Genomic DNA, 19,743 nt, shown 5'->3' with positions numbered 1-19,743 from the left:
CAGGTTCAATTCCCGCCTCAGGCAACAATCTGTGTGGAGTTTGCACATTCTCCCCGTGCCTGCGTGGGTTTCCTCCCACAATCCAAACAAATGTGCAGGTTAGGTGAATTGGCCATGCTTAATTGCCCATAGTGTTAGGTGAAGGGGTAAATGTAGGGGAATGGGTCTGGGTGGGTTGCTCTTCAGAGAGTCGGTGTGGACTTGTTGGGCTGAAGGGCCTGTTTCCACATTGTCACTAAGTTTTTTTTAAAAAAAAGGGCCCAGCACTCATCCATATGGTACATCACTGGACACCGGCCTCCAGTCACACAGCCTTCTACTGCCACTCTGTCTCCTCGACCACTCATCCAGTTTTGGGTACTGCTGCATTTATTCCTAATTAACACGCTTTATGCCTTTACTGAATTACTTCCAAACATCCATGTATTCAAATCTACCTTGAATAACCACCTATTATTTCATTAAGGAATACATTCAAGTCAGCCAGATATGGTTTACCTTTTAATGAATTAACTTTAGTAATACTTGACTAATTTGTGTCTTTTCCTGATCGAAAAAATGTTTCTCATCTATTGGTACCGTCAATGGACTAATTGGACTACAGTTCAATCTGCTCCCTTTTCCTGAATATTAGTATAACATTGGCACCACTCCAGTCCTCTGGCACTACTCCTTCAGTCAATGAAAATTAAAGGATTGAGACAATACCTTTGTTATTTCTATCTTTACTTCTTTCAGCAGTCTAGTAATAAAGTTATTCAGGAAATATGCCACCCAATCTGTGTGAGATAGCAAGAGGGATGCCTTTTCAGCTCATATCCAGACAAAGTTCCTAGTGTGTGGTGTTTTCCCCTTGTATGTCAGTTTCATAGATTTGCCTATATGCAATGCATGAAGGAAAAGAATGTAATTCAAAGTAGTAATAGTAATCTGAGTGATTGGATTGTTGTCACAACTTTTTTTTCCATATTCCATGTGAAAGAAAATTGCTGAATGAAGGGTTTTTGTATTAATGTATATCTGATATTAAATTTATCTTGCGCTCAGCGAAATCAACCATACTGTTCAACTGGTCTTTAAAATGTATGTTTTGTGAGGAGGTAATTTCCTGAGTAGAATAATAGAATATGATAATGCAGGTAGACACCATTTTGCCCTTTGGGCAACAACCCTCTGAAAAGCTTCCCAACCAGACCTGTCTCTCACCTCATCCTGTATGCCTGCTTTTACCATGCTAATTCACGTTGCCTGCACATCTGTGGACACTTCAGGACAATTTAGCATGGCCAGTCTCTTTCCATGAGAGGAAACCAGAGCATCGAGAGGAAACCTATGCAGACAAGAGGAGAATGTGTAAGCTCCACATACCATCACCCAATCAAATTGGGATCAAACCTTGGTGCTCTGAGGCAGCGGTGGCTAACCAATGTGCTATCCCAAGTAGCAAATGCATAATATTGTTCTTGAGTGAAAATGAATTCTGGATACTGACTGTATGGGAAGGCACACATTGGAGTAATGCATGGAATACTTGAAAGAACTAGCATCCTGAAAGTTGTACCATGTACACCTTGTTGGTACTAAATCTTTAATTATGCTATGTGGAGACCTTTTGGGGGAAAAAGAATAAATGTTAGTCAAATATAGTGCAGAGGAAGATGGCAGCGGTTGTTTGACATCAATGATCACAGTAATAGGATATATCTGTCGGAGTTCTTTGTGGGTAGATATTTGCAAACAGCCTGTTCAGACATTATTACTTATAACTGGAGCATGTGTAAATTGAACACAGGCTGCCTTGCTCAGAGGTAGGGACACCACCATTGTGCCTCAAGAAATCAGTTTCTCAGGGTATGTACTTTTAATCAGCATGTTCAGATATATTGTGACGTATCTCGAGAGCAGGTGAGGTTTGAACCCAGGCCCTCTGAATCAGATATAGAAACACTATTATTGTGCCACAGTGCCCTAATTATTTCCTGAAGGTGGGTATTCTGTAATCAGCTTGTCCAGAGATGTCGTTACACACTTCTGGAGCAGGTGGGACTTGAACCTGGCTCTCCTGGTCCAGATGTAGGGACATTACTATTGTCACAAGAGCCGTTAGTTTCTCAGGATAGTGTGGTAGGCTCAATCATAGTCAGTGCTTCATCAATAATCTTCCCTCTAACTTGAGTTCATTGCAATGTTAAGTAACATTCTCAATCCTCCGATACTTCAGCAGCTCCACCCTGGAGGCTTCCTGCCTCTATTCCTGATCAAGGGCTTTTGCCCGAAACGCCAATTTTCCTGCTCCTTGGATGCTGCCTGACCTGCTATGCTTTTCCAGCACCACTCTGAACTAAACTCTGGTTTCCAGCATCTGCTGTCCTCACTTTTGCCATACCCAAATGCAGTAAGGTCTGGACAACACGTGTGCCATGTAGGTGTCAGCTATTTCCATCTCCATGAAAAGAGAATCTAATCAGCAGCCCTTGATATTCATTGGCATTCCTGTTGATGAATCACCGACTATCAACTCTTTGGGTGTTACAGTTGACCAGAAACTGAACTGAGTTAGCCATATAAATACTATATTACAGGAGCAGGTCAGAAGCTAGGAATTCTTTGGTATGTAAGTCAACTGCTGATCCAGCAAAGCCAATCCACAATCTACAAGACACAAATCAGGACTTTGATGGAATGTTGCTTATTTGCCTAGATGACTGCATGGAGAAAGTGAGAACTGCAGATGCTAGAGATCAGAGTCGAAGAGCGTGGTGCTAGAAAAGCACAGCCAGGTAAAAACAATGACTGCAGATGCTGGAAACCAGAGTCTAGATTAGAGTGGTACTGGAAAAGCACAGCCAGCATCCGAGGAGCAAGAGGGTTGACATTTTGAGCATAAGCTCTTCAGGAATGAAGGAATGGCCTAGAAGGGCTAAAAGATGGAAGGGGGTAGGGCTGGGGGTGAAAGTAACTGGAAATGCGATCGATGGGTGAAGGCGATAGGTTGGCGAGGAGGGTGGAGTGGATAGGTGGGAAGGACAGTTCAAGAGGGTGGTGCCGAGTTGGGAGGTTGGAACTGGGGTAAGGTGAGGGGGAGGGGAAATGAGGAAACTGCTGAAATCCACATTGATCTCATGTAGTTGGAGGGTCTCAAGGCAGAAGATGAGGCATTCTTCCTCCAGGCAACAGGTGGCTAGAGTTTGGCAGAGGAGGCAGCCCAGGACTTGCATCTCTTTGATGGAGTACGAGGGGGAGTTAGTGTTCAGCAATGACTCAGTAGATGACAAGTGTGGGAGTACAGGTGAATCTCTTGTCAAATGTGAAAGGATCCTTTGGGGCCTTGGACGGAGGTGAGGAGAAGTGTGGGTGCAGGGTTTCGCACTTATTGCAGTGGCAGGGGGAGGTGGAGGGTGTGTTGGTGGGGGGCATGGACCTCTCAAGGGAGTCACGGAGGGAATGGTCTCTCCGGAACACACTGGTGGGGAGGAAAATATGTCCCTGGTGGTGAGGTCTGTTTGTAGGTGGCAGAAATGGAGGAGGATGATCCAGTGTATCCGGAGATTGGTGGGGTGGAAGGTGAGGACCGGGGTGGGTTCTGTCCTTGTGGTTGGAGGGGTGGGGTTCAAGGGCAGAGGTGCAAGAATTGGAGGAAATGCGTTGGTGGGCGTCATCAAGCACGTGTGAGGGGAACTTGTGGTTTTTGAAGAAGGAGGCTACCTGGGATGTTCTATGGTAGAATTTGGAGCAGACGTGGCAGAGACAGAGGAATTGGGAATGAGGGATAGCGTTTTAACAGGACGCAGGGTGGGAGGCAGTGTAGTCCAGGTAGCTGTGGCAGTAAGTGGGTTTGTAGTAGATGTCAGTGTTAAGTCAGTTTCCAGAAATGGATGAGAGGTCCAGGAAGGGGACGGAGGTGTCTGCAATGCTCCAGGTGAGCTTGAGAACGAGGTGGAAGGTGTTTGTAAAGTTGATGAATTGTTCAGCCTCCTCGTGGGAGCGTGAGGTGGTGCCGATACAGTCATCGATGGCACCATTCACCACCTTATACTCGGCTACAATGTAGCTATGGAAGATGGACTGTTCCACGTACCTGACAAAGAGGTAGACAAGGCTGGGGGCCCATGTGGGTGCCCGTGACTATCCCTTTAGTTTGGGAGGAGTGGCAGGATTCGAAGGAGAAATTGTTGAGGGGTGAGGACCAGTTCAGCCAATCGAATGTGTCAGTGGAAGGATACTAGTTGGGTTAGCAGGAAAAGAAGAAACGCGGGGCTTGGAGGTCTTTGTCATGGTGATGGATGTGTGCAGGGACTGGATGTCCATCGTGAAGATGAGGTGTTGGGGGCTGGAGAAAGCAATGTCATGCAGGAGGTGGAGGGCATTGATGGTGTCCTGAATGTATGTGGGGAGTTCCAGGACCAAGGGGAGCAGGACAGAGTTTGTCTCGGCCTGCTGCTGCCCCACCAGTGGGTTGACCAGGTCTGTCAGGCTTGTGAAGTTTTGGTAGGAGGTAGAATCAGGTGATGTGGGATTCCCGGAATATGAGGTTGGAGGCTATTGGTAGGAGATCACCTGAGGTGATGAGATTGTGGATGATCTGGGAGTTGATGGTTTGGTAATGGGAAGTGAGTTCGTGGTCAAGGGGGCAGTAGGAGAAGGAGTCCATGAGTTGGCACCTGACTTCAGGGGTGTAGAGGTTGGTGCATCAAACTACCACTGCGCCCACCCCCTTTGTTTGATGGTAAGGTTTGTTTGGACTGGAGGACCTGTCCATCTTCCTTCCCATCTATCTGCTCCCCCTCCTCTCCAACCTATCATCTTCACCCCCACCTTCATCTACCTATTGCGTTCCCAGCTACCTTCCCCCAGCTCCCTCCCAATCATCTCTCAGCCCCTTTGCCCCCCTTCCAATTCCTGATGAAGAGCTTGTGCTCAAAATGGCAACCCTCCTGCTGTTTGGATGCTGCCTGACCTACATGACTGCATCTCCAGCAACACTCAAATCCAGAACAAAGTCGCCCCTTTTGATTGACATCTCATCTAAAACCTTTGAAGTTAACTCCCTATGCCACTGATGCACAGTAGCAGCAGTCCTTCTACAAGCTGTTGATTAATCAGATGTTCTGATGGGCTGTTATAAAGTTTCCATGAATCCGAAACCTTGTTCCCATTAGTTAAAGTTGTTAATCTGGGAATTACCGGGATTTAATGTATATGGCTGACACAGGTGTTTTTGGCCAATTAGGAAGTTTATCAACTGATAATTGATATGTAGATGCTGCAATAAATGATTCTGGTAAAAATCAAGAAAAGGAAAATTTTGCAGAATTTACAGGGATAGAAGAACCAACTGGATAGATCTGTCTGTGGTATGATTCTGTTAGAATACGTGTATTGCAGTTAACAGGCTTTATGTCTCTGCTGTATTCTATAAGCTGTGCTAAAGCACATCCACAGCTAACTAGCAAATATACACAACATTTGATCTCCAACTCTGTTACTCCAGCCATAGAGGAGGTCAAGTTTTCTATTAATGAATTCTGTTAACAACAAGGGTGCCACATCTGTGCTATCTATTACATGTTTTAAGTTGTAAATGTCTGTTATATCAGTTGTATTGTGTTTTGGACTGAAGGTTTTGACTATTCTAAGCAGCTGACGGCTACAATCTATAATGAGTTAAGATAAAAAAAGTTAAAACCTTAATTTATTTTTATCCACAAGTACATACAGCATAACGTTTTATCAAATCTGAGCAGTAACTTTTATATAAGACTGTGTTTTTCTTCACAGGCAGGAGAAGCTGGACTATCAGCTTGTATTGAGCTCTGTGTGAGAGCACTACGCATGGAATCAAATGAAAGTCCCACAGTGAAAACGTCAATTTGCAAGACAGTATCATGCTTGTTACCTGATTATTTAGAGGTCAGACGTGCATGCCAGCTTACCGAATTCCTGTTAGAACCTACGGTGGAAGCGTATTATGCTGTTGAGACTTTATACAACCAGCCAGATCAGAAATATGACGACGAAAATGGTCCAATTCCTAACTCATTGAGATGTGAACTCTTACTGGTTTTAAAAACACATTGGCCATTTGATCCTGAATTTTGGGATTGGAAAACTCTGAAGCGCCATTGTCTTGCATTGATGGGCGAGGAAGCATCCATTGTGTCTTCCATAGATGAACTTAATGACAGTGACCTCTTTGAAAACAATGATAGCCATCTTGAAGTTGCTCCAAAAGAGCATTCACTGAATGGACTTCCTAAATTTTACAGCGATGTGATAAAAGTACAAAATACTTCATCTGAAGAAATCAAAATTAAGGAAAAAGATAAAATTGAGAAAGGTATGGTGTCTGCCAGGTTTAAAAATTGGCAGGCCTACATGCAGTATTGTGTATTATGTGACAGAGAGTTTCTGGGACATCGAATTATCCGTCATGCTCAAACGCATATAAAAGAGGGAAACTATTATTGCCCCATATGTGCCAAAAGTTTTAAGAAAAAGGAGATTTTTGTTCCACATGTTACATTTCATATTAAGCAATCTTGTAAAGAACGACTGGCTTCTATTAAACCAAAAAGAAGAGTTGGAAGACCTCCTAAGAACTTGACCGATATTAGTGTTCCAAGTAAAAAGATATTGGAGATAGACAAGCAGGACCATCGTCCAATAAAAAGGAACAGCATATATAGTGAGGATTTTGTCGTTTTCAGTGATAGTGATGGCTCTGATGATGAGGGCAAAGACAAATCATACAAACCTGCAATCATGATTACACAAAAAGTGGACTGCACTGAAGATTATAACTGCCCTGTAACTACCTGTACAAAAACATTTAAATATTTTAAAAATTTAATTGCACACGTGAAAGGTCACGGTAATGAAGAAGAAGCAAAACAATTTCTTAAAATGCAGAGTAATAAAGTTGTATGTCAGTATTGTAGGAGACGTTTTGTCAGTGTTTCTCACCTTAATGAACATTTGCAAATTCATTGTGGCCCTAAACCTTATGTCTGTATACAGCTGGAATGTAATGCAAGCTTTGGTACATATTCTGAATTGGTAGGACACCGGAAAGTGCATGCATTGTTCAAAGCTAAATGCATGTTTCAGAATTGTGGAAGAGTTTTTACCGAGTCTTATTTGTTGTATGATCACGAAGCACAGCATTACCATAATTCCTCATATACTTGCAAATTCTCAAACTGTGGAAACATTTACTACTCCCAGAGTGAATTGCAGAAGCATGAAGTTGGTCATGTCACGCAGGCTTGTGTGAAAATTGAAGCTGGAAGTGGTTCACCTTTTGAAACAAAACAGCTTGCTCCAAATAGAGCTGATCAGATAGACCAGCTATTGAAGATGAAAGATGAGCCATGCAATCAGCCTGACACCTACCAGAATGGTTTTGCTACTGATTGTGTTGCAGGTGAAATTGTTGAATCCAAATCTTCCATGTCAGAAAAACTAAATGCTTTGCCATCCAGCAGAGAACAGTGCCATCTTCCAAAAGCCACATACACTGGTCTGACTGTGAAGAATGAAGAGATCAACATGGATCAAACGCATTGTGTTTTGCCAAAAGCAATGTTTAAAGGGGAGGGCACCCTTATTTCCCCATTACCTGAAGAAACGGAACCTGGTGAAGTAACAAAATCGGTTCAAATGTTCAGCTGTAAAGTTGATGGCTGTAGTCGAAGCTATGCTTCATCACGCAGTGTCAGTAAACATATTAAGGCTACGCACCCTGAGTACTATGAAACACTGAAGAAACAGCAAGACCTATCAAAAATCCAACAAATTAGAAATCCCTCAAAATGTCAAAATCAGGAAAGCCCTCCAAGCTCATTGTGTTTTTCAACTGAGGAAAGCTTAGATATAACACATGAAAGCACCTTGAACACAGTATGTGCTATGTATCAACCTATTACCAGTGTTTTAACAGTTGAAAGCGATCATGTATCCCAATCCAGGAAAAAAAAGCACACACACAATAAGCGTGCAAAATGGCCTGCAATAATCAAGGGTGACAAATTTATCTGTAGCAGGTGCTACAGAGAATTTACAAATCCTAAATCTCTTGGTGGTCATTTGTCACGTCGAGCTATCTGTAAACCTTATGACAGAAAAGAAAGTTCTTCAGTTGTGGAGCAGAAGAGTGGACAGGCTTTATACAAAACAGAAAAGGTTATTTCACCAGATGCGTTTGTCCATCAGGAACCTGAACCTCCCTGTGTCACAGATACATTCTTGTCAGGGGAAACATTTCTTCAATCATTGGAAATGGCGGACCATACAGCTCCATTTGCTACCCATGAACTTTTTCAACCAACACAGCAGAACAGCTACAGTTCTGCATTTGGGCCAAACAAGAGTCCCCAGGTCCCTGGTCTTCCTGGAACATTTGAGACTGCAGTAATTCAACAAACCTTTCAACCTAATTTTGAAATGAGGACTGTGGAGGGCAGCCCAGTCAACATCAGTATGCCACAAGCACTAACAACTATCTGTAGCCCAGGTTCATTTGTGGCTGGTGAAGACTTATCACTCAGCACTGAAGTTCCATCAATGATAGATTCAACTAAAGGCTCAAGGCCCTATTCACCTTGTGAGCCCTTGCAGCAGGCACTCGAATCCAGTTTTTGTTCAGGAGCAACTTTTGTTGACAATGAGATTGCCCCTCAAAATTTGGAAAGCAGTTGTGAGCCAACTATCTTTTTCACTAATGGCATCCTCCCTAGCATTAATAGCAATCATAACTCATCTCTCTCTGAACACTCTAAGACATCAGATATATGCATTGCTGAACTGCTGTTGGCCTTGCAAAATCTAAATTTGGAATATGACAAACTTTACAAGAATGATGCATCTTGCCCTACCTCAAGTTCAGGGACACCGATTTCTTCCATGAACATCATGACACACACATCAATGAGTAATTGTGTCAATACTCCAAATACAATCAATAAATGTTTGACAGACACACAAACAAATACATCAGTGCCAGCTGCTGAAAATGGCAAAGAGCTGAAAGTGAATCTCATTAAGCCATTTATCTGTCAGGAAGGTGGCTGTATCTATAGTGCAATGACTAAAGATGCTTTGACCAACCATTATGTCAAAGTGCATCAGTACTCCAAGGAACAGATAATGGAAATGAAGATGTATCAGACCAGATTTGCTCCATTTCGATGCCATGTTCCTAACTGCCAGAAAACATTTACAAGAAATTCTAATCTCCGAGCCCACTACCAATCGATGCATCAGGTAACACGGGAACAGCTAGTAAAACTGAGAATTAAAAGAGCATACTGTAGGAAATCAGATGGCCCTCATAAAGCAGTAGATAATGTACCATCATCACAGGCAATCATTTCTCAACCCAGAAGTGATGGGTTGCAGGAAAATGAATCCAGTGAACTGCATAAATTGGAACCAGTAACTGGACATAATGAGATTAATTCAGAAATTAATCTCCATTTACATAATTCTCCGAATGCAAAAACTGTTCTTTATAACCATACAATGTCACAGAGTAGCTCAATGCTGTTAGCAGATCTTCAGGATTGCTCAGCAATACCAGCACAACTTCAAAATGATTTGACTCAATCAGTGGTGCAGCAGGATGCCTTAGTGCCAGCAGCAGGGTCTCAGGATACCCCAATGTTACTGGCAGATCCTCAAGATGCCTCTGTGTTGACAGTTGAATCACACAGTAGCCTTGCACAAACAGCAGGGCTACCGGCTGTTGCACCACTTCTGGCATGGCCACAGGATGTCTTGCTGCAATCGGTGGATCCCCAAAATGTCTCACCAGTATCAGAGGGGCTGCAGGATGTGTCCTTACTGCCAACAGTGGAAGAATGTGTTTCACCACTACCAGCAATACCACAAACTGCCTTGCTTCCAGAGGTACAAGGTATTACACAACTAGTATCAGGACCAGCAAATATCTCATTACTATCAGCAGGGCTCCAGGATGTCCCAATTCTACCGTTAGAACCACAAGGTCTCTCTCAACCAGCATCTGATTCAGCAGATAATTCATTATTGCCAGCTGGGTCACAAGGTGCCTCACCAGTGCCAGCAGGGCTACAGGGTATGTTGCCACCTGTTGAATCACAAGAAGACTCGGTATGTGAAGTCAGAACAAAAGATCCCTTCCTAGACTATGAAAGGCCAAAAGATATCTTGCTGCATCCACCAGATAGGTCAGTACAAAGAAGAAAATGTATGGGACGTTTGAAGCAAGCTAAAAAAGCTGGAAGTACAGTGAAGTTTATGAAGATGTCAGCAGGAGAAAAGAAGTGCAAGAAATCAATTACTAAAATAAGAACAGAATGTAACAGTAATCGATTTCACAAACCGTACAAATGTGTCCACAAAGATTGTTCTGCAGCTTTCACTATTCAGCAAAACTTAATACTCCACTATCAAGCTGTGCACCAGTCTGACCAACAGCATCTTCACTTGCAGATCAAACAAGAAACCACCAAAAACGCTGCTGTCCAAATGAAAGAATTTCAGTGTCAACTTAACGATTGTTGTAGAATTTTCCAAGGAATCACAAACCTAATTAAACACTACTCAGATATTCACAATCTCACTTTAGATGAAATGGGAAAAATAGTATCCTCTGTCAGTGAAGGAAAATTGTTTCGGTGTGACCAAGCTGATTGTGTTTCTTCTTTCACTGTTTTCTGGAGTTTTATTAAACACCTTATGGTAGCTCATGGCATAGATGTGGAAAGTCAGCAAAGTGATATGGACATGACCTGTTTTAAATGTGACTGTGAAGGCTGTGATCGGACTTACGCCACTAGATCTAATCTTTTAAGACACATCTTTACAAAGCACAGAGAGCTTCATCGGTCTCATTTAATGAGACCAAGAAGAATCATGACAGATCAAGAAAACATTCCAAGAACAGCCAATCAGGATGATCTCCCTGATGAAAAAAGTTATTTTGCCCCTGAAGAAAATGAAGACATCACGAATCATGGTAAATCTAAACCCATATCAAGGGAATGTTTTACTACAGATAGCAGAAGTATGAAAAGCGGAGAAGTTGATTGTCATAAGTCTTGCAGCTCTAGAAAAGTTGCTAAATATACTTTTAAAAGTAAGGCCCAAGCTTTGGATATATGTAACAAGTCTGTGAAAGAACAATATCCGTGTATGTTTAAGAATTGTTCATCAGTTGTCACCAGTGAACGCAGTCTAGTAAAACATTATAAGATTCATCACAAAATTTCTAATACATTTGTAAGTCAATATCACAAGCATCTGGTAACTTGCAGGAAGCATGCTAGCATCCAAGACAAAGAAGCAACTAAATATATAACCAACCATGAAGGAGGCCTGGTAGAAAATGCTGTCAGTAGAGTGATGATTCAACCACAAGCCAAGCTAAGTGAAACTGAAATTTTAAATAAGCAAATAGAGAGTGATAACTATTTTAAGACAGCTAATGAAATTTCACCATTGTTTAATGCTAAACTGATTGCGAATACCTCTGCTTGCATTAAAACTGAACAGGAGGAAACTGTAGAGATGATTGCTGAGAGTAAAGTGACTAATGTAAATAAACATCAGTCTTGTAAAAAACGATCAAACAGTCACCTGACTCTTTCAGACACAGAAGAGCACATTGAGAATACAAAGAAAAAGAATGCAATAATGGACAATTCTGAGAATCTATTGGAAGATACAATCCAAATTTTCGATGAGAAAGATGCTTCACCTTCAAAGCACATCCCATGTATTCACAAGCCTCACCGCCACAAACCTTTTGACTTTAGTACATTCAAACCTATGGGATTTGAATTTTCATTCCTAAAATTCCTTGAAGAATCTGCTCTGAAACAAAAGAAAAGTGCTGTATCTGATAAAAGTCTATCTCACACTTGTACTCTTAACACTGAGAAAATGGCCGATCATGGTTTAGTCTCATCGAGTGTAATGTTAAGTGATGAGAGTAATTCATCAGCAAGCTATCCTGTAAAGGATGACAGAAATTCAAGGGTTCCTGTTGACCGCACCAAACAGTCAGATGCAGATAGATTACGTATGGGAACTACCAATTTTGAATCTCCATTGTCTCTCCACATACTTAAGAACATAAAAATAATAATGGACAATTCAAACTCAGATTGTGTTGAGCTTGCTGAGAAGCAACTCCAACGTATGCAACCTACAGTAGTGCTTAGCCGAGTAAAAGTAGACTTTAATATGCTGGCCCAGGTTAAAAGTGTAAAAGAAAGAATGGCTGTAAAAAGTACATAATTCTGTAACATCCACTATATATTGAAGTAAGGGTAATTTAGAAGCTGTAATTTGCTTTCATTTGGTCCTTGCCAGTAATCAAACCAAAAGGATGCCTTGTAAATTTTAACAAAAGCATGTTTATAAGTGTTCAGCTTTTTTAAGTTTTTTTTTTAAATAAACACAAACTAACATGGCAATAGCCATGTCCATTATATTCTACAAAATCCCTATGGGACAAAATTGTAGCACAGAACAGTTGCTCTGTTTATGTAAAACAAAAGTCATAAACTGATGTCAGACAGTTTTATATGGAGGAGGTAGTGTTATCTTGATTGACTGTTATGGAGGTCTGTACATTCTGTTAGTGACTTTGTAGATCAGCATTGCTGAAGCACGCTGGCAAAAGCTTGAATTGTCATTATCTATATATTTGAGATTGTCACCCGTTTGCTACAAATCCTTTCTAATCCCATAAACACATTCTTTACAATGTTGGGCATAGGTATAATTAAAAAAAACTTGCAAAGATCCAAATAGTTTTTATTTATTTCAATAAATTATGCAAATGTTTGCTACCATTTTTGGTACAACTGCATAAACGATATTTGAAGTCATATTTGTTTTTGGAGCAAGGAGGAAGAAATATGTAATGTTTGCAAATAATTCATTGTGTGTAATCTGTGGGATAGCCCTCTCAAGTAACTCGCAGTGAGAGTTTTGAGAACAAATTCTAGCAAAACCAGTGGTCTATTGTAACCAGGTTATTGGCCTTCAAGAAGCATCTGTTGAAGAAAGCATCACTTTTCAATAAATTCCAATTTAGAGATGTTTCCCCCAAGTGTTACTTTCCCTATAATGGAATGAAAGATCATGTTGGTACTGTCTCTCAATTATGCAGTTAGTACTATGCGGTTTCAAATGTTTAAAGGCACTCTTAAAAATACCTGACCATTAAAGCTTAGGGTATAATGTTTTTTGTGTAAAGTCAACACTGAAGAATAGATGTCCGTTTATTTATATACTGACAACTGTTAAAAGAAAAAGATAAGTAATTCAGTTATAAAGCTCAGATGTTTAAGCAATGGGATCTGAACAGTTGATCATCTGAGTGCTACTGTGTGTGTGTGTGTATATATATATCTGTGTATAATTATATATAGTCTTATTGCTCAAGAGCTTTGTTAAATGAAGTGTGTACATTTGAAGTTAATTGTTTTGCTTCTGAACTTACCCGCCAATATTCAGTGTCTGAATAATCATTGGTAGCAATTCAAAGTATTAATCTGGCCAGTGTGACTTAATAAAAGCTAAAAGAACTGCAAATACTGTAAATCAGAAACAAAAACAAATTGCTGGAAAAGCTCAATAGGCCTGGCAGCATATGTGGAAAGAAATCATTAGCGTTTTGGGTCGAGTGACCCTTCCTCAGAACTTGATCCGAAACATTAACTCTGATTTCTCTTTACACTTGCCAGATCCACTGACTTTTTCCAGTAACTTGTTTTTGAGGCAGTGTGAATTAATATTGTTTAGTTGGTCACCTTGGTTTTCATTGACAACCAGCACAGTGTTACAGCATACAGACCATTTCATCAAACCACAGGACCACCTTGACGTGTACGACTGTGCAATGCACCTTGCCAAAGGATTATTGAAAGCATACAATATGGTATCGGGAAAAACAATTTCTTTTGTATTATAAAACAGCCTGTAATTGTGAGGAAACATTCCTTTCTTTTGTATACCAGTCTGTATAGTTGTCCTCATTTATAGATTTGAATACAGTATTATTGTAAATACTGCAATACGGTATTAACTTGAATTGGCATTTAGATGACTAGAATATAAAATTAGATGTCAATTTGAAAATGCTTTTGTTTTATTAAATTAATATAAAACACAAAATAAATCTGTTTAAAAATATTTTTAATATTGTCCTCCATTGTCGCATTGATTTATCTAATGGTCCAAACTTGAAATGCCAACAAGTTCATCTTTTAATTTGATGTTTCTTTGCATGGTTAAAATTGAACTCAAGGAATTGAAAGGAGGCAGAGTTTTATCCCATTCTGCAATTGCTATGTTATCTAAGCCATACGGGATGAGATTCATCACTCCTTAGCAAGGTTTACATCTGGAATATTTTACTGCATGTTGACTAAAATGAATTAAATGTATCTAGCTCAGTGCCAGTATAATACCTATAGTTAAAAAAAGTCAATAGTACATATTTCCTCCATTCTAAATTTTGGAACTTTTTGCATTTACTGCTCATGTTAACAAGAATGTGTCGACAACCACCTGATGAAGGAGCAGCGCTCCAAAAGCTAGTGCTTCCAATTAAATCTGTTGGACTATAACCTGGTGTTGTATGATTTTTAACTTTGTATATCCCAGTCCAACACTAGCATCTCCAAATCATGACTTAACAATTCAGTTTTCCAGAAAACTTGCATCCCGCAAGATCACTTTATTTAGAAATAATTTGCCAACATTGCAGATTTCGAACCACCAAAGAAACAAGTGAGCAAGTTAAATTGCATGTAGAAGGAGGCTATTTCCGAATTGCCCATGTAAAAAGACTTTCAATTACTTTCCTCAAAAGAACAATTTGTACTAAACCCAAATAATTCACAAGCTATAAATGCTCACTCCCATACTGATGAAAAGTTATTGACCTGAAACATTAACTGTTTTTCTCTCTCTGGGGCCATAGCCTGATGAGTTGTTTCTAGTATTTTCACTTTTTTTTTTCCAAACTGTTTCTTCACAATGCTGCTACCCAGTGTGGCTCTTTAGGATCATGTATTCAACCTTAGCATTATCTGTACCAGAAGTAAAAACACAAAATAATAGCACCTCTCAAGTCAGAGTAACAGCTTTTAAGCAAGAATAAAGTCAGGGAATGTGCAGGGGGAGACAAGGTTCTGTAATTAGATCGGTAACAGGTATTGGGGATGGTCCTAGTGAGGTAGAAAGTAGTGTTCAGAGAAGTGTATAATTGCAGAATAATAGAAGAGGAACATGTATTTGCTGCCTATACAAAAAGTTCTCCCTCTTTTTCCTTAACACTCTTGCCCAATGAAATATGTAACATCTTCCAGTCAATGGTTGTTGATGCATCTCTGGTATCTGTTTTCTTGGTTTTAACCTCCGGTGTTTTAGGTGTATTTGGAACATCATCTCTCTAATTTTTTCCTGAGGTGACAATGTTCGGAGGTTTACACAATGTCATGGTATTCACCGCTAAGGTACAATGTCCTTCAGATGATCCACTTACTGTCCTGTCCTTTGGAAAGATGTCCACATCTTCCTTTGGTAGTTATTTACATATCTTCAATTGTTTCTGGCACATTGAGTCTGGTTGATTTGCATGATTTTGCCATTCTGCATATTGTTATGCACCAGACCAAACACCCTCAAAATATATTAAGATAGCCTAGTTCCAACTTTTTTTATTTTAAAGACAAGTGCCAAGTGTTACGTTCCAGATACAATTCGATTAGTCAAACTATCAATCTTATGGCAAAACATACTTCATTTATACACTATAGTTAAAATGCAACAAAAGAAATTGAAGTAACAGCTTTATTGGAAAACGTAACAATAATGGATTATTTAACTACTAAACAGTAACTTCCAATATAGTAGCATCCCATTACATACCCTTGGCAAAGGCAAATTTAGTAAAATAGGTTATCTCAATGTAATTCTGGCAGCAGGATGACAGCCCCCAAGTTGTAGCTGTAACAGAAAGGAAAACCAGCTTCCACATTAAACTTCAAGACCCGAGCAGCAGCTACTACTGAAAAACTAAAACAAAACCCTGATTTTTGGGTTTTTTACCTCATTCATTCAGGCTACTTCTATTGTTCCAACATTTTTTTTAAAAAGCCCCTCAAGTTGTTTATTGGATTCAAATGGACAGTTTGGAACCTCTGTCTGAAAACCTCCCTTTTAAAACAAAATGAACAAAATATGCCTCTTAAAGCTACCTTGATGTACATTTTCAGTACACTACAATACATCCCGTCTAAGCATGCAAATATTCTTATCTACAGTCTATTTCAGTCTGATTTTCTCCGCCACCAATTGCCTCTGTCTTCTTTAAGTAGCGATGTGTCAGCAACTACATTCTCTCGTCCTGCCAAGTAATAGAATTCATTGCAGCCATTCAATTTGAAAATTATATCTAAACAATCTGGAATATCTGTCTTTAAATTTTACCCCAAAACACTAGGGTTATGATCAGTATGTACAATTGTCTCTGACACATTATTCACGCACATGTCTGGTCTGGATGCTACTAAAGTGCATTACTTGATGAGATAAGCAAGTTGAACAGCAAAATCACTATTTCTAGCAAATTTCCTCAAAATGCTGGCATATTTTTAAAATCTGTTGTATATGTTACTACAAGTGCATAACTTAGTAAGATAAGCAATTTTACACAATAAAATCAGCTTTTCTAGAAAAGCTTCACATATTCTTGTGATCTGTTGTAGATGATCCTACACAACATAACTTCGTGAGAAAAGTATAGCAATGGAAAATATGACTAGCTGGGTAGCTATGTCACATGCCAATACAACAAAATAAGCACTGATACTTGATCACAAGCCTTGGAAAGTCAAAATATTTACCTTTGTCCACTGATGGAGTCATAAAGCATGGAAACAGGTTTGTCACCCAACTCAACCATGCCAGCCAGATTTACTGAACTGAATTAGTCTCATTCATCTTAATTTGGCCCATATCCCTTTAAACCTTTACTATCTGTGTACCTCTCCAAATGTCTTTTAACTTGTAACTGTACCTGGCTCTATCATTTCCTCTGGCAGCTTGTTCTAAATACACACCACCCTCTGTGTGAAAAAGTTGCCTCTCAGGTCTCATTTAAGTAGTTCCCTCCTCACTTTAAACCTATGCCCTCTAGTTTTGGAACTCCCCTTCCCTGGGGAAAACATCTTAGCTCTTCACCTTATCTATGCGCTCATGATTTTATAAACCTCCATAAGGTCATCGCTCAGCTTGCGACACTCCAGGGGAAAAGAAGACCCCGCCTACCCAGTCTCCCCTTATAACTCAAATCTTCCAGTCTCTGTTACATTCCTCTAAGTTTTTTTTGCACCTTTTATACTTTAATAACATGCTACAACAGGGCGACAGAATTTCATGCAGTTTCACACTTAGAGTACAGGAGTTAGGTCATTGGTAAGGCTATGTTCTGACTGATGAAGGTAAGAGTGTCAAATGTGGCCTTCGCCACCCTAACTACTTTTGACTCAATTTTTTTAAGGAACTATATACCTGCATCTGTCGGTCTCTCTGTTCAGCAACACTCCCTAGGACCCTGTCATTAACCGAGTAAGTCTTTCTATTACTTCAAACTCTGAAATAAGATTGGTTGAGCATGTTGAACCAGGTCAGTCAGGGTAGCCTTGAGTTCATTGAATATATCTGTAATAGTTTTCTTGAACAGTATGTAATGGAACCAACAAGGGAACAAGCTCTCCTAGATCTGGTCCTGTATAATGACACAAGAATAATTAGTGATGTCATAGTTGTGGATCACCTTGGAAGGAGTGATCACAGTATGGTTGTAGAATGCAGATGGAAAGTGTGAAGATAAAATCCACTACCAGAGTCCTGTGCTTAAACAAAGGAGACTACAGTAGGACAAGGGCTAAAGTAGACTGGAAGCAAAGACTTCGTGGTGGGACAGTTGACAAACTGGAGGACTTCAAAAGCAATTTTTCAAAGTGTTCAACAGAAGAATATACCAGTGAAAAGGAAAGACTAGGAAAAGGGGTAATCTGCCATGGATGTCTAAGGAAATAAGAGATGTTATCAAATGGAAAGAGAAGGCTTACAGATTGGTCAAGATCAGCAGAAAACTAGAAGATGGTGAAAGCTTAAAAGGTCAACAGAAAGCCACAAGAAAAGCTATAAAGAACAGTAAGATTGAGAATTAAATAGAAAGCAAAAGTTTCTATAAATATATTGTTACGACTTGGGGGAAACCCTCTCCCCAACCCTAATTTAAATCTCAGTACAGAAATGATTTAACCCTGTGCTGTAATCTGTTAAAATTCGAGAGGCAAAGAACTATCACAAAAGACAATGTTTAAAGCAAAAATTAGCAACTTAAATTTTTTAAAAATCTAACAGAATAATAAACTAACAACTATTTACAGCTCATTTATCTAAACCTACCTTTTACCTTCCCCTCTATAATATTGGTCCGATAAAACTCCCCGATTTAAGATTTATAGAAAAGATCAAATTTCAAAACCAGCCAGCTGTCGAATATTCTCTTGGTATTTTCCTCTGTAGATTTGCTCTCCAGGTCGATGTTGATCTTTTTTTTCCCTGTGCAAACTCCTTCTCCAGACAGGTACCCCACAGAGAATTCTTACTACAGTCTACATCTGTTGGTCTTTTGGCAGTTCTCCTCCCAACTGTTCAATTTTTGCCAGTTTTATACCCTAAAGCTTTGGATCGTTTCATTGGTGTTAATATTGTCAAAATACTGAATTCAAACTTGATTGGTGTTTGGGGCATAATTTAAACTAGTTGAATTTGAATTTTTTTTGTCTAATAGTACTGTTGGCTGCTGGACCAAATGTTACATTGTAACTTCTCCAGAACTCTGTGCTTGCTAAGTCCTTCAACACTCTTAAAGGTACAGTACCCCTTACACCTTCATAAAATGAAAAAGAGTGGCTAAAGTAAACATTGGTCCATTAGAGGATGACAATGGGGATTTAGTAATGGGATATAAAGAAATGGCCAAGGCGTTGAACAGGTACTTTGTGTTAGTCTTTATAGTGGAAGACGTGAATAACATGCCAGTAATTGACAAGACGAAGGTAGGTGAGGACCTGGAAACAATCATTTTCACAAAAGAGGTAGTGTTGGGCGAGCTAATGGTAAACAAGTCTTCTGGCCCAGATGGAATGTATCCCAGGGTATTATAAGAATTAGTGGGAGAAAAGGAAAATGCACATGTAGTAATTCTGGACTCTGGAGCAGTTCCAGCAGATTGGTAAACAGCAAATGTGACACCACTGCTTTAAAAAAAGAGGTAGATAAACAATGGGGAATTATAGACCGATTAGCTTAACAGACCCAAACATTTTTCCCACTAAAGTTATCAAGAAAGAAATAGCAAGGCATGCAGTTAGAAATTATCCCGTTAGGCAGATGCAACATGGGTTCATGAAGGGTAGATCATACTTAACTAATCTACTGGAATTATATGAAGACAATACAAGCACGGGGACAACGGGAACCCAAGGAATGTGATGTATTAAGATTTCCGAAAAGCATTTGACAAGGTACCACACAAAAGGCTGCTGCATAAGATGAAGATGCATGTTGTTACAGGCAATATATTAACATGGTTAGAGAATTGGTTAATTAACAGGAAACAAAAAATAGGATAAATGAGTGTTTTTCTCGTTGGCAATCAGTAACTAG

General features: G+C 39.8%; 1 protein-coding gene across 2 annotated transcripts in view; it reads left to right on the top strand.

Moving 5' to 3' along the window:
• LOC122552938 (zinc finger protein 292-like) overlaps positions 1-14,186 on the top strand; it is a 208,923-nt gene extending 194,737 nt beyond the window's left edge. For both annotated transcript variants that reach the window (XM_043696213.2, XM_087991498.1), the window contains one exon: positions 5,779-14,186. In XM_043696213.2, coding sequence (XP_043552148.2) covers positions 5,779-12,279 — 6,501 coding nt within the window. In that variant the 3' untranslated portion in view covers positions 12,280-14,186. The remainder of the gene's footprint in view (positions 1-5,778) is intronic.
• Positions 14,187-19,743: the final 5,557 nt, after the last annotated feature.

Source organism: Chiloscyllium plagiosum, unplaced genomic scaffold (genome assembly GCF_037043375.1).
Source record: "Chiloscyllium plagiosum isolate Xiang-an unplaced genomic scaffold, Cpla_swu_hap1 HiC_scaffold_10, whole genome shotgun sequence".
In the NCBI taxonomy this organism is placed as follows: domain Eukaryota; kingdom Metazoa; phylum Chordata; class Chondrichthyes; order Orectolobiformes; family Hemiscylliidae; genus Chiloscyllium; species Chiloscyllium plagiosum.
This window is presented reverse-complemented; position numbering and strand designations above follow the sequence as displayed.